The 13,522-nt window shown below is 39.3% G+C and overlaps 1 protein-coding gene across 1 annotated transcript in view; it reads right to left on the reverse strand.

The window, feature by feature from the left end:
• The window catches only part of LOC126291867 (general odorant-binding protein 72-like), a 63,757-nt gene that overhangs the window by 19,444 nt on the left and 30,791 nt on the right, over positions 1 to 13,522 (reverse strand). Inside the window, exons 2-4 of the mRNA XM_049985588.1 lie at positions 11,676 to 11,754; positions 2,032 to 2,084; positions 1,763 to 1,798 (exon numbers count right to left, since the gene is read on the reverse strand). Coding sequence (XP_049841545.1) covers positions 1,763 to 1,798; positions 2,032 to 2,084; positions 11,676 to 11,754 — 168 coding nt within the window. The remainder of the gene's footprint in view (positions 1 to 1,762; positions 1,799 to 2,031; positions 2,085 to 11,675; positions 11,755 to 13,522) is intronic.

A 13,522-nucleotide genomic window follows, 5' to 3' on the forward strand; every position in this document is an offset into this window, starting at 1 on the left:
GCTCTGAGCACTATGGGACTTAACTTCTGAGGTCATCAACCCCCTAGAACTTAGAACTACTTAAACCTAACTAACCTAAGGACATCACCCACATCCGTGCCCGAGGCAGGATTCGAACCTGCGACCGTAGCAGTCGCACGGTTCCAGACTGTAGTGCCTAGAACCGCTCTGCAACTCTGGCCAGCCTCAACAAAATGACTGGATGGACAACAAAAGAAATGATCAGAAGAGTAAATATGATCTGGAGTGGTTTTGTAAGCTACATAGATTTTTCTATACAATGTCAGTGTATGGCACTGAGACATGCCATAATCACTCAAAAACTGGTGGCTTTCTACTGAGCCATAGAGATATGTATACTGAGAATTATGAGTAGACAGAACAGAAAGCAGCATCAGATGGTCACTAAGCAATACTTTGTCAGACTGGATAAAACAATGATTGCAAGTGATAAGTGAGAAGAGACTAAATGAACAGTGTATAAATAGTTTTCATGCTATCAAGCTAATTTGTTCCAATATATATGTAAAAGAATTATACATTAGGTATAACCAAATGAGTTGGTGCATTTTTTCAGACACTCATCTCAGACATGGGACGATGGAGTCTTATACTCTGTCTGGCCATTCTGATTTATCTTTTCCATGGTTTCCTAAATTACTTCAGGAAAATGATGTAATGGTTCCTTCAACAAGACCACTGCCAACCACCTTCCCTGTCGTTTCCTCATTTAACATGTCTGTATGCTTCATTGTTTCACAGCCATTGCATTGGATAATGTTGTGGAAGCTGCTCAATATTTTGATGAGACAGTTGCTTGTCATCTTCAGGTGCTTACTGTAAGCATCTGAGGATGATGAGCAGCTGTCTCATTGAAATATTGTGCAGCTTCCACAAAATTATACAATGCGACACTCGTGAACCAATGAAGCAGTTACTATTTCGGGAAAGTCTTAAATGGCACGCATGTGTCATGCCTGTATACTTATATGTCTGTACATATGATATATGTTTTCCTTTTTTTAAGCTGATTCTATATCATTGTAAAATGATCCATGGGCAAATAAATTAATAATACCAATACTAACATTAGACTCCTTTTGCCAGTGTCCCATAGCTCACACTGGTGAACAATTTCAAATTCCAAAAAGATGCATTTACAAGCTCTACATTCTCTGGGGGAAGAAGACGTTACTGAGACAGAACGTTTAAATCTTCTAACATTACATACCTGACAAGCAATTTGGTTGTTTGCCTTTCATCTCAATAACAGTTGTGACATTAATATATTCTGTCTTTTCAGATGATGCTTCCCTCTACCACTGGCTTGAAACTCACATAATTATTCGAAGAATGGTCAGGAATACGCACACAACTGTGTTGGTCCACAAAATTCACAAACTTAGTTCATTTGAAAATCAGAGGGACCGTCAGGGACAGTGTGTCGAATGTCAGTTACAGTGGCTATAACATCCAGATGATTTGTACAAGAAGTTGTGAGAGGAGTGTTGACTCCTACATTTGGTATGTTGTCAAGCCCATACCACACAAAATTGTAATACTTATCAATACTTGTGGGGGCAAAACATGTTAGTAGTGTATGTGTGACAAACTCATTGTTTTATGAGCTTCAGTATGTGTTACATTGTCTCTTAATAAAGTGTGTTAGTAGCATTACATGATTTTTATATTTACAGTTAAAATGAAGTAAATGCTACTGGAAAGATGAAAATGAAGAAACTAAATACACAAATACACTTACCACCTGCATTGCACCCATGCAGCATTTCATGTAACACTGAAATAAAAAGAAAATGGGATGTTACTTACATGTGTCCATATTATATTGAAAGTTTAATTATGTAGCATATGAGCGTACATAAAGAAACAGACTGATGCAATCATCTCTCATGACAAATTAAACTTATGACTGTGATTATCTCAATCAGCTGTTTGGTTGTTGTCATGTGTGAAGTATTTTAAGTAAAATATTTAGACAGATCAACAAAAATAGAAGGAGTGAGAACTCACTTTTAGGTTTTGGTCATCAGGAAACTTCCCTTCCTGGATTCCTTCCACAAGTGCTGAAATACAGGAAGCATATGGCATAACTCATTTAGTATTTAATGCAGTTACTGCAAAAAAAGAAACTACTGAATAAATCAAATTTAAGGCATTATTCTGCTGCTCTTTTTCTTTATTTTTCTTCAGCATGGTGCTGGGCTATCACAGAGAGAAAGATATAGAAATATAGTTATATATCTGGCAGCCCTTATGATTCACTATAAGACAAATTAAGATAAGTTAACTGATCTGTAATTGCTGCATTATGTACTTTCACTTCAGAATTTGTAATGCTACTTTATGAATGTTACTGGTTGCAGTATGTGGGAATGTGTGAAAAGTGTCAGTATTCATGGGGTGGAATTCTGGGATAGGCCTATTCATCAAATCATATGTGAAAATATGAGTCACTCAATTACCTACACATGCTTTGTGTCCTAGAGACATCCATGGATTTGTAGCTAATTAATTACATTTCCACAGAGGCGATGAAGGATTTCTGTGAATTACATTAATAACTAACTATAATTAAAGAAGACCATTTATTTTGTTTCTCAAAGCAACTTGTAATACTCTATTAAGATTTCAAACACATTATTTTATATATCATAAAACAAGTAGAACATGAAGATGTTAAGGAAAAAGGCTGCACCTGTTTTAGTTTTACTCTTGATGAACTACCATTTAACAGCTATGTGAGAAGACTGATTGTTGGTGCGGAATAAGTGTTATTATTCACTATATTATGGAGGATTATTTCCAATAATTTTAAAATGGATTCACATTAGCAAACTTCAGATAGTCAGATACGTTGTAGGTGTTCCTATTGATTATTTGCCATTAGATCATTTTACATGATATCAAACATGAGAGTTTAAAGCAGGAAGAGCAACCCCCAAGCTGTGGCCAAGCCATGTCTCTGCAATACCCTTTCTTCCAGCAGCACTACTCCTACGAGTTTCACAGAAGAACTTCTGTGAAGTTTAGAATACTTATTTCAAAATTTCGGCATTACCACTTAAAATTATTATGACTAATTGAATGTTTTTGTAATCGTTTTGAAAGGTAAGGTAAAAATATTTTTAAGATAAGCAATTAATCATAATTAAATTTCAATGGATGTAAAAAATCAATACTTTTTAAGATCACTGTGCTGTGCGTTGCTGTTGAGTTAACATGTTTTGGTGTGAGTTAGTAATGATTGTCTGCTTGAGTTAGTTGTTGTCTGTACTGGCTTTGTGAGTCTGTCCATTCTTGGAGAGAGTAAGAAGACATATTAGTGGTTAAAAGCTGTATAAATGTGAAGTTGTGATGATAAAATTGAATAAAAATTGTATGAAGAACTCCAACTTTTCATTAGCATGTTAATGTAAATGACACCAGCTGGACCTAGCTGGATCTTAACAATCAAGCAAACTCAGAATCGTATCCTGATAATGAAGCCTAAATGACAAAGGGCCTACAATGGACAACAAGAGTGAAGCTCAGTAAGTTCCTCTATTATATTATTCAGTTGAATTAACACTTGTGAACACAAACCCAAACTAAATAATGTTTTTAATGGGGTTTAAGGTAACATCATATGTTATTTTTGTAAAATCCAGTAAGAAGTAATGGTGGAGGAGGTTATGGCAGAGAGTTAAAATGATTAGGTTAGAATGGCAGAGCAACTCATAAGCAAACATTTCTGTAGTCAAGTGACACTGGAGGTGGTGTGAAGAGTAATGCCAATGGAGAGTGGATTACTGGAAATGAGTGATTTGTGCCGTACCCTGTAGCAGTCCAATGGAAGGGTTTGGGTTTGGCAGATTCCTGGAGAATCTCCGCTGCGATCATGTGCAATGCCAACATTGAAGTATGGAGGAGGTTTTGTTACAGTATGGGGATGTCTTTCATGGTCCCCTAACTGCACTTCAGCAAATTCTAAATGTGGAAGGATACAAACACGTGTTACAGTAATGTGTACTGCATACAGTAAAGGAGCAGTCTGGAGACGTTGATTGTTTGTAGCAGCATGGCAGTGAACCCTATCACAAATTAGCTTCTGTAGGGCAATGGTTTGTGGACAATAATGTTCCTGAAATGAACTGGCTGCCCAGAGTTCTGATCTGAGACCGGTCAACACCTTTGGGATGAATCATTACATCTAGTTTGCTCCAGACCATAGCATCTGACATTACTATCTTTTCTGGTTTTGGCTCTTGACAAAGAATGAGCTTTCATTCCTCTAGAGGCATTCAGACACCTCACTGAAAGTGTCTCCAACAAAGAAGAAACAATCAGAGACAAAAGGTGGACACACTTCATATCCATGCCCACTGATACATATCTAGATATCTTTGACCAGACAGTGTATAGTGCTGAAAGTTTTAAGATTTTGAGGTCCCTAAATTTTCCTCAACAAGATTTCATTGGGTGTATTTTTGCAGTACACCTCACAGCTTTGTTTTACAGCTTAACCATTCTCTCTACGAGTGTGTTGGCAGCACTCATGGTAGACACAGGAAACATGAAAAAAGTGCAGAAAATGGAAATAACAATCGAGAGATGTATAACCAACAAGAATTCTACTTTGACAAAATAATTCATATATTCACAGATGTATTTCATAGATCAATGAGTACAATACTTTTGCAAACACCTGCACTGCCATCGTCAAGTGTGCTGACTCCTTTATGGCTCATACAATGTGTCTTTCTCTTCCCTCAACTATGTATTTTGGTTGCGAAATATTCAACAAACTCACATTTAACATAAAGCAATAAACTGAGTGTCTCTACCAATTGGAAAGGCAAATTGAAAAGATACCTCAGTGACTACTCTTTTCACAAATTATCTGAATAGGCAGATTCAGGGTCTTCAAAAGTGCAGTTAGCTACATGGCAAGTAGCAGTGTTTGTTGTAAGGTTGGATGCCAATTACTAATGCACTGTAAAAAGGCTTAGAATTTACAGTTGCATGTAAATACACACATAAAAAAATATTTTGCATCAGCCCGGTTCCCAGAACTCCTGAAGATATCCACTCCTGTGGATATTGTATCACAGACACAGTCCCTTTGACTGTTCAGAGATGTCACTAAGCCCACACAAAGGTGTAAATAACCATGCACGTGCACCATCTATTAAATGGAGGGGATCTGACAGCCAATCAGTTCCAGTCATTCCACCAGGAAGGAGGTACACAGATCACGTTTTCTGTAGTTTGACCACGCCTAGACGGTCAATACCATGGTTTGATTGTGTCTACATTGTTACTTTGTGCCAGCAATGGCTCTCAAGTGTCCAGGCATCTCAGGGTGAACCAAAGCAATGTTGTTCAGAGATGGAGGAGATACAGGGAGACAGGAACTGTCGATGACATGCCTTGCTCAGGGTGCCCAAGGGTTACTAGTGCAGTGGATGACCGCTACCTACAGATTATGGCTCAGAAGAACCCTGACAACAATGCCACTGTGTAGAATAATGTTTATTGTGCAGCCACAGGGTATCATGTTATGACTCAAACTGTGCGCAACAGACTGCATGATGCGCAGCTTCACTCCTGTCGTCCATGGTGTGGTCCATCTTTGGAACCACGACACCATGCAGCACAGTACAGATGAGCAAACAACATGCCGAATGGACCGCTCAACATTGGCATCACATTCTCTTCACAAATGGGTGTCCCATATGCCTTCAACCAGACAATCATCGGAGACGTGTTTGGAGGCAAACCGGTCAGGCTGAACACCATAGACACACTGTCCAGCAAGTGCAGCAAGGTGGATGTTCCATGCTGTTTTGGAGTGGCATTATGTGGGGCTGAAATTCACTGCTGTGGTCATGGAAGGCGCCGTAATGGCTGTACAATACATGAATGCTGTCCTCCGACCAACAGTGAAACAATAATGGCAGCATATTGGTGAGGCATTCATCTTCATGGATGACAATTCGTGCCCCAGTCATGCACATCTTGTGAATGACTTCCTTCAGGATAATTACATTGGTTGACTGGAGTGGTCAGCATGTTCTACAGACATGAACCCTGTCAAACATGCCCGGGATAGGTCGAAAAGGGCTGTTTATGGACAATGTGACCCACCAACAATTCTGAGGGGTCTATGCCCAATTGCCATTGAGGAGTTGGGCAATCTTGACCGACAGAGCCTTGATGAACTTGTGGATAGTATGCCATGACAAATACAGGCATGCATTAATGAAAGAGGACGTGCTACTGGGTATTAGAGGTACCAGTGTGTACAGCAATCTGGGCCACCACCTTTGAAGGTCTCGCTGTGTGGTAGTACAACATGCAATGTGTGGTTTTCATGAGCAATAAAAGGGGCAGAAATGATGTTTATGTTCACCTCTATTCCAATTTTCTGCACAGGTTCTGGAACTGTCAGACTGAGGTGATGCAAAACTTATTTTGATGTGTATATATTCTTTGAAAAATACCATTGCAGTCAGTTAGATATTTAGCTACTGATAACAGCTAAACAGCAGCTGTAGTGTAACTGAGGAGGCAGGAGCTGTTTTTCAAAATAGCAGCTTCCTTGGCAATGTAATGGATGAAATTGAGATGGAAAAGTATGAATGTAGTGGTAGTTTTCTACTGATACAACATACAGGTAAAGTTTCTGTGATTTTTTTGTGTTATTCTAATGTATACTGAGCTATAAAGGCTCTTATCGACAGCCTTTCTGTGGAAGTTGTTTGTGCTGGTTACCCAGCAACAAGTTTGCGAGTGTCCCCTGAGAGGGCACAGCCTATTTTCTTGGAGGAAGCTTGAAGGTGCTTGCCATGCTGGTTGGATTCGTTCAGTTTTCAGCCTTGTACTGGAGTGGTTTGGTTTGTAAGAGTCAACTATGGCCAAGCACAGGTTGAACACAACTTTTGCAGTATCCTACTATGAGAGGAAGTGAGCATTTTGTGTGTTCTGAGAGGCATGCCTGTGGCTGCACGAATTTGCTTGCCTTTTTAGGCAAGGATTGTTGCAGATTTTTTTTGACATCCTTGTGTGACAGTGCAAACCTGAGAAATGGAATTTTCTGTTAGCTTCCTTGTTGCTTAAAGTTTTATGAGTTAAATTATTTATTTTTATGCTTGAAGACTCCATTTAATTTATTGTACCTTGTGTTCTGAATTCTTGCAACTAATATTGTCAAGTCCCTACTCAAGGCCTTAAGACTGTTACTGTTTTTAAAATTCTTAGTTCTAAGGATCAGTGATAGTGAATTATTCTGAGTTTAACATAAACTTCTTTGACTTTCACAAAGTTCTTGGATCATTACAAGGCATTAGTTGCCCTATTTAAACTTTAGATTGCCATTTTATTAACCTGTTTTAAGTTCAACTGTTTCTTTTTATTGGTGTAATTATCACACTATTGAATTCTTTATGGCTGATGTTTCTGGCAGTTTACATTTTGTTGCTAATTGAGGCTTAAGAATTACCAGTAAAATTGCCCTGGTTTTCACATAAATTAGGATGTTGTAGTCTGGCCAGTGGCTGCATGAACATAAATGGATATTGTGTGGGGTGGCACCTCCAGTACTTGTGGTCAGTGCCGATTCCTTGCTGGATGTCTTATCAGTTTATTGTAAAGTACCTGGATGGATCTTTCAATACTTGTGTTTTATTTTTCGACACCCATGTTTTATTGCAAATTTTTGGAGGTTATTTGTGTTTTTTGGGTGTTTAGTTAAATCATAGTAGAGATGACCTAAATAAATAAAAATTTTCAACCTCCATGTGAATGATGTTTGTTTGGCCACTTGGCACTTTTAAGTCCTTGCTCAGTTATTTGACATCCTGAAGATTTTCCTTCTTGATGGGACTACATAACATGAAGAATGGACGAATAAATGAATAAAATGAATGTTTTCTGAGGAGTTGTGATGGTTGTGAGGTGTTTGTTTCTTCTTCCTAATGAAACAAAGAATGGGTTTTATGCCTTATTAATACTGCAGTCAAAGTCAGGCCTCATCATCCAATATCTTATTTAAATCTCAGCTGATCCTTCAATGACACAGTTTAATTATTTAGATATTTTTGTCAGAAATTTAGTATGGTTGCAATCCAGTTCACATAATTTGAACAGACAGTGCTTTATGATAACCATATTGTTAGGTTGCAATAACCAGGCTGTCAAGTGTTGGTTGCAGTGGTAATCTTCAAAAACATGCACTGTCTGCTCAATTAGTGCCCATATTTTATTCAGTGGGCAGAAAGCAATCTTTACATGGCATTTCATGCGAGTAAATTTTATTTGTTTTTGCCAGTTGTACTGTTGGTGCAGGGTGAAGGGCTTGCTGAATCAGTGAATCTTCATAGTCATTCTTAGAAAAGACTGCCTTCAAGTACTCCAGGTCTCAAGTGAAACTACCTGTACATGAGTGTGTGCAAGGCATATGCAAGAATACTTTCTAGACGGAGGGAGCTATTCATGTGCAAGTACAAATTAGTGTGCATCATCTTGCAGTACAAGATAAGCCTGGCTCCGACACAGAAACACGATCTCACCCTGAGTGCCGGGCGAGTCAATTCTGTTGTTCCAAAGGGGCAACTGCCACAGTTGACTGTCACCTGTTCACCTGAGCACTTCAATTGTTCACTCTGCTGTCTTATTACTACACAGAATGAAAAACCAAACACTGTAGACACAGGAGAATTTCTTCATAGAGCCACATGTGATTTTATGCACAGGCATTAGCTTTATGTCAGAAGAGGCAAATGAGGAAGCAGAAATATTATTAAAACTTGTGTTTGATATGGTTGCAGGTACTGCTAGAGGAGGTTCAGGAACATTTTTCCACATGAGAGACTTATCAATTGTCACCTACTTCGTCCCATCTTTTCCCTTGTACACTTTCACTTTTGTCAGTTTTTGCTACTAACTGAGATATGCACTGTATACATATGGTGATTCTGGTGTGTCAGGTATTCTGCCGCATATCAGTATCATTTACACATACTTTGATGGCACAACTCATTATCTTAATAGGTGTTAACCTGAGACTGCTCATCAAGTGGAAAGAGTCTGGTATTTTTACCTATGGTCAACTCCATCCATGGTCAGTTCCAGGTGTTTGGTCTGCTCCCAATAGCAGTATCCCTAGGCATTCTATTTCAGTTTTGCAGTTTGGTGCACCTGTCTCTAAATTATCACTCTGTGTTTTGGTGCTGTGTGGTGCCAGATTTTCCCTCTGTGGTCCACTCTCACTAGAAATGTTCTTACATGTGCCATCTTTGGTCCAATGCTCCAGATATAATGGTGGTGTATTGTCTTTGGTTCAGTGCACTCATCACTGCTGTGGATTTCTGTTTTTGGTCCATTTTCTATGTGGTCCACTCCCACTAGAAATGTCCTATGACATTCTGTCTTCAGCTGGTGCTCCTTGCGCTCAGTCTGGGGTTAGTTCCCCATGTACACATCCTCAGTTCTTCATTTTGTGGAGTTCTGTTGTTGCCCCCATTGCGCTGTCAGCAACTGCAGTACAGGATCAGAGGCTCTCCTGAGTTGGTACCCAGCATCATGATTCATGAGGTTTTGTGTCATCTTTATCTCTATAGATTCTCTTGTAACACTGTCCCAGCATTCGGGTGTCTGTGCCAGGAACCTTGTTTCACTCTAATTTGTGGAATGATTGAGTTCCAGACAGTGCTTGGCATTGGTTGATTTAGTTGCCTGTCTTCTGTTTTAGTTGGTTTGCTTTGGTTCATCCTTTGTTCATGTGATGTTTCCTTTTTAGGTAGTCTAGTGAGAAATTTTTGACTTTGAACATCTATATTCATCAAATTATTAGTCATACCATTCATAACCCATTAATGAGTGCTTACAGACTCTACAACTGCAGCTCACAAGTTATACAAGGTACACACTTGTGAGCAGGCTTCAGCTGTCAACCCCTACCACGAATTGTCCATTTACAATTGAGTCCCCACCAACAATACTGCTGTATGTTTTCCTACCGCACAGCTACAGACCAAGTTTGTTTTGTGCACTCTCTACCTTCTGTTCTCCATTTTACCAGGGAATTCAGAGAGGACAGCTCTCCATTCACTTCATCTTCCATGGTAAAAGCGATATTCGGAATTCATCTAAGGGCTGAAGATCACTTTTTGTCTATGTTCCCATTCAAGGTTTTGAAAAGAGAACTGTCTTGGGCAAACATACTCTTATTCTTTTTAACCTGTACATGTTTTGGTGAAGTTTAACCATTGTCACTGGGTTAGTTTTCTCTTTTTAATAGCACCTACTGACATTCATGTAGCTGTTAGCGATTTACAGTGCAGCTGACATTCTGAAACAGTGCATCATGCGCAATTTTTGCAGTATCCTTGGTGTCATGACTTTATTAAAACTGTACTCGCAAACACATACCATCACACTGTTTGCAAAATATTTGGACTATGTAGTTGAGAAGAGTGATTAATTCATCCAGTCTGTCTCCTCCATGTGGCCATATTACTTAGGCATCATCACCATAACAGAAGGAACAAGTCAGTTTCTATTGAAATGATACCAGGGCTTCTTCTGTGAAGTGCTCCAAGTGGATATTGATCACAACCAACAAGAATGAACTTTTTATGTCCTCTCCTTCCATCTGGTCTAGTGAGTACTATCAGGAAGAAAATATTTTGGAATCAAGACATGCATGAAGAAGTTGAAGATGTACCAGTAGAATTCTTGATCAATAAATTCCAAGGACCACAATAAAAAAAGGAAACATCAAAGCTAATTAGAATGTTGGAAATATTCAGCCTTAAGCTGCTTGGTATTGCACAAAATCTACAGAACTATGAATATGATGTGGACATTTACCAACATAAGGGCTATGCATGTGCTCCAGGCACTTAATGCATAAGTACATTGGGGCTTCAGTGTTTGCTAACACTTGGGCACAAAGTGCTCTTTCTTCTTAGCTTTATCCATATTGTGCACCTTCAAAGTGACTGTATTCAATACACTGGAGGTATGAATTAAAAAACGCCTTCAGTCACACTTCTTGTGTTTTATTAAGTAGACAACATATTTCAGACACTATTGGTCCTTCACAATTTGTCTTAATACATGCTAAAACGTGGCATGTATTAAGACAAATTACACCTGATGATGGACTCACAGGGTCTGAAATGCGCTTTGTGTATTTAATAAAACATGACTGAAGGCGTTTTTTAGTTCATACCTCCGGTGTTCTTTCTTTACGAGCCCTTGGGAACCCCAGAACCAGTGCTCGCAGATGTAGCTCCTTAATCATTTCATGTAGTAGGACTCAGGCTACTGTACCTTTTCAGTGGGATCATGTTCTTGTATGCATTATCCTCTATCAAGCATTGCATTTACTTGATGTTGTCTTTGTTGAACAGGACTGCCACTGCATTGTCTTTGTCAGAAAACCAGATGATTCTTTTAAAGAAATGATCAGTTTCATAGGTTTCGTTCACTTAAGAGTACGACCAACTTCTTCATCTGCTTCACATGGCAATCTACTAAGCTAATAATGTTGTTTGCCAAAGTATTGTGCCCATTGGACTCCAATTTGTCATTTATTACACTGGGAGAAACTAAATATGACAAGGAGTTTACATTAACCAACAGAAGTTTTCGAATATGGCACACAGTACCTAGGTCGACTGATGTCTTCTTGAGGCACATGTTCCTCACTATTTTGCTTGTCTGCCTCAGCTGCTCCAATGACAGGGCCTACAACAAAATGACCAAATGCTTTAGATAGAAAGTTGAATCTATATGTCAAAAAACACAAACTGCGACATACTCGCAAGTAAGAACATTGATGCAGGAAGTATAGAACTACATTATATTATATTTACATTACATTACATTACATTAATCCTTGTTCCATAGGTCATGAATACAACATTTCGTAATGATGTGGGACTTGTTGGTTTAGTCGATTTAGTATTGATCACAAGAAATTGGCGAGAGACCAGTGATTTTGACCAACAATGACCATCTTCATAAGTCAGGAAAAGGGAAACCAAATACAGTTGCTGGACGATGCTCATCTTGTAAACACTAAACTATGAAATAATGAAAAGATGCTATAAGGGTGTTAACTAGAAGGAAAGTTTCTGCACTGACATGACTGGAAGTGAGCCAATCTGTTCTCTCACTCCCATCTGTCATGTAGAGATAGACAATGTGGTAATGCTGCACGTGGTTACCATGCGTCCTGACACGCTGTTCAGATGTTCTTCACAGCGAATCTTTCTCTCTTTCCAATACTCTTGGCTCCATTTGGATTGTGTTGCATATGTTGGGCAGATGCTCCTGTAACATCTGTACATTGTCGATGGGCTAGGCATACACCGATGCTTTTAAATGTTCCCACAGCCAGAAATCCAATGGATTCAAGTCCGGTTAACAGGAAGGCAATAGCACTGGACCTCCTCGACCAGTCTATGGCCCACGAAACACTGCAAAGATCTACTGTCACATGATGAGCAAAAAAAGGGGTGGTGCTCCATCGTGCATAAACCAATCACTGTCTTTCTGCAAGGGTAATGTTCTACAGTAGCGCTTGTGTTTCATTGTGCATACATTGGTGATATACATCACCTCTTAAATTGTTTGGTAAGCTGCATGGACCTATGAGTCCTTTACTGACAACTCCTACCGTTATATTGATACTGAAGGGATCCTGACGCTATTTCTCAACAGGTATTGGTTTCTGGAGATACAAAGAGCGTTCAAAAAGTTTTGCACAGTCTTCTCTATTTTTTTTTTTAAATTTTATGCAGGAGGAGAATGATTTTTTTTGTGAACGAACTTGGAACATTTAGCCATAAGTTGGTATATAAAAGAATTTTTTTAAATTTAAAGGTGAACCATAATGGACCGTGAAGAAGACGTCAGGTTGCGACAACGGTCGGTGATGCGAGTCCCTCTTCAAGACTGGTGATGACGCTGCCACATCGATTCACAGGGAGTTGCTCCCTGTTTATGGGGAGGACACAGTGGATCGCAGCAGTATCCAGCGGTGGTTGCAGAGGTTTAAAGGAGGTGATTTCTCTCTACTGGACAATCCACGATGTGGCAGACCATCGATGGCAGTGAGTGATGTGGATAAGGAGAACATTGATCAAATCATCCAAAATGACAGGCGTGTGACGACACAGCAGCTTGCTGAGATGACTCGTTTGTCATTGAGTAGTGTGGTATAACTGATGCTGTCACTAGGGTACAGAAAAGTCTGTGTACGCTGGGTGCCTAGATTATTGACAAGAGAAATGAAAACGATGTGGAAGAAGACGTTTACTGAAGAGTGGAAACAGTGTTTTGACGGCGTCATTACCGAGGATGATACATGGTTGTTTTTGTCTGAACCTGAGAGCAAAACCCAATCCATGGAGTGGCATCATCCGGGTTACCCTCGGAAGAAGAAACCAAGACTTTCATGAACAGCAGGCCGAAAGGTGACGGCCTCCTCCTTCTGGGAGGGAAAATTGTT

This window comes from Schistocerca gregaria, chromosome 9, assembly GCF_023897955.1.
Source record: "Schistocerca gregaria isolate iqSchGreg1 chromosome 9, iqSchGreg1.2, whole genome shotgun sequence".
Lineage (NCBI taxonomy): Eukaryota > Metazoa > Arthropoda > Insecta > Orthoptera > Acrididae > Schistocerca > Schistocerca gregaria.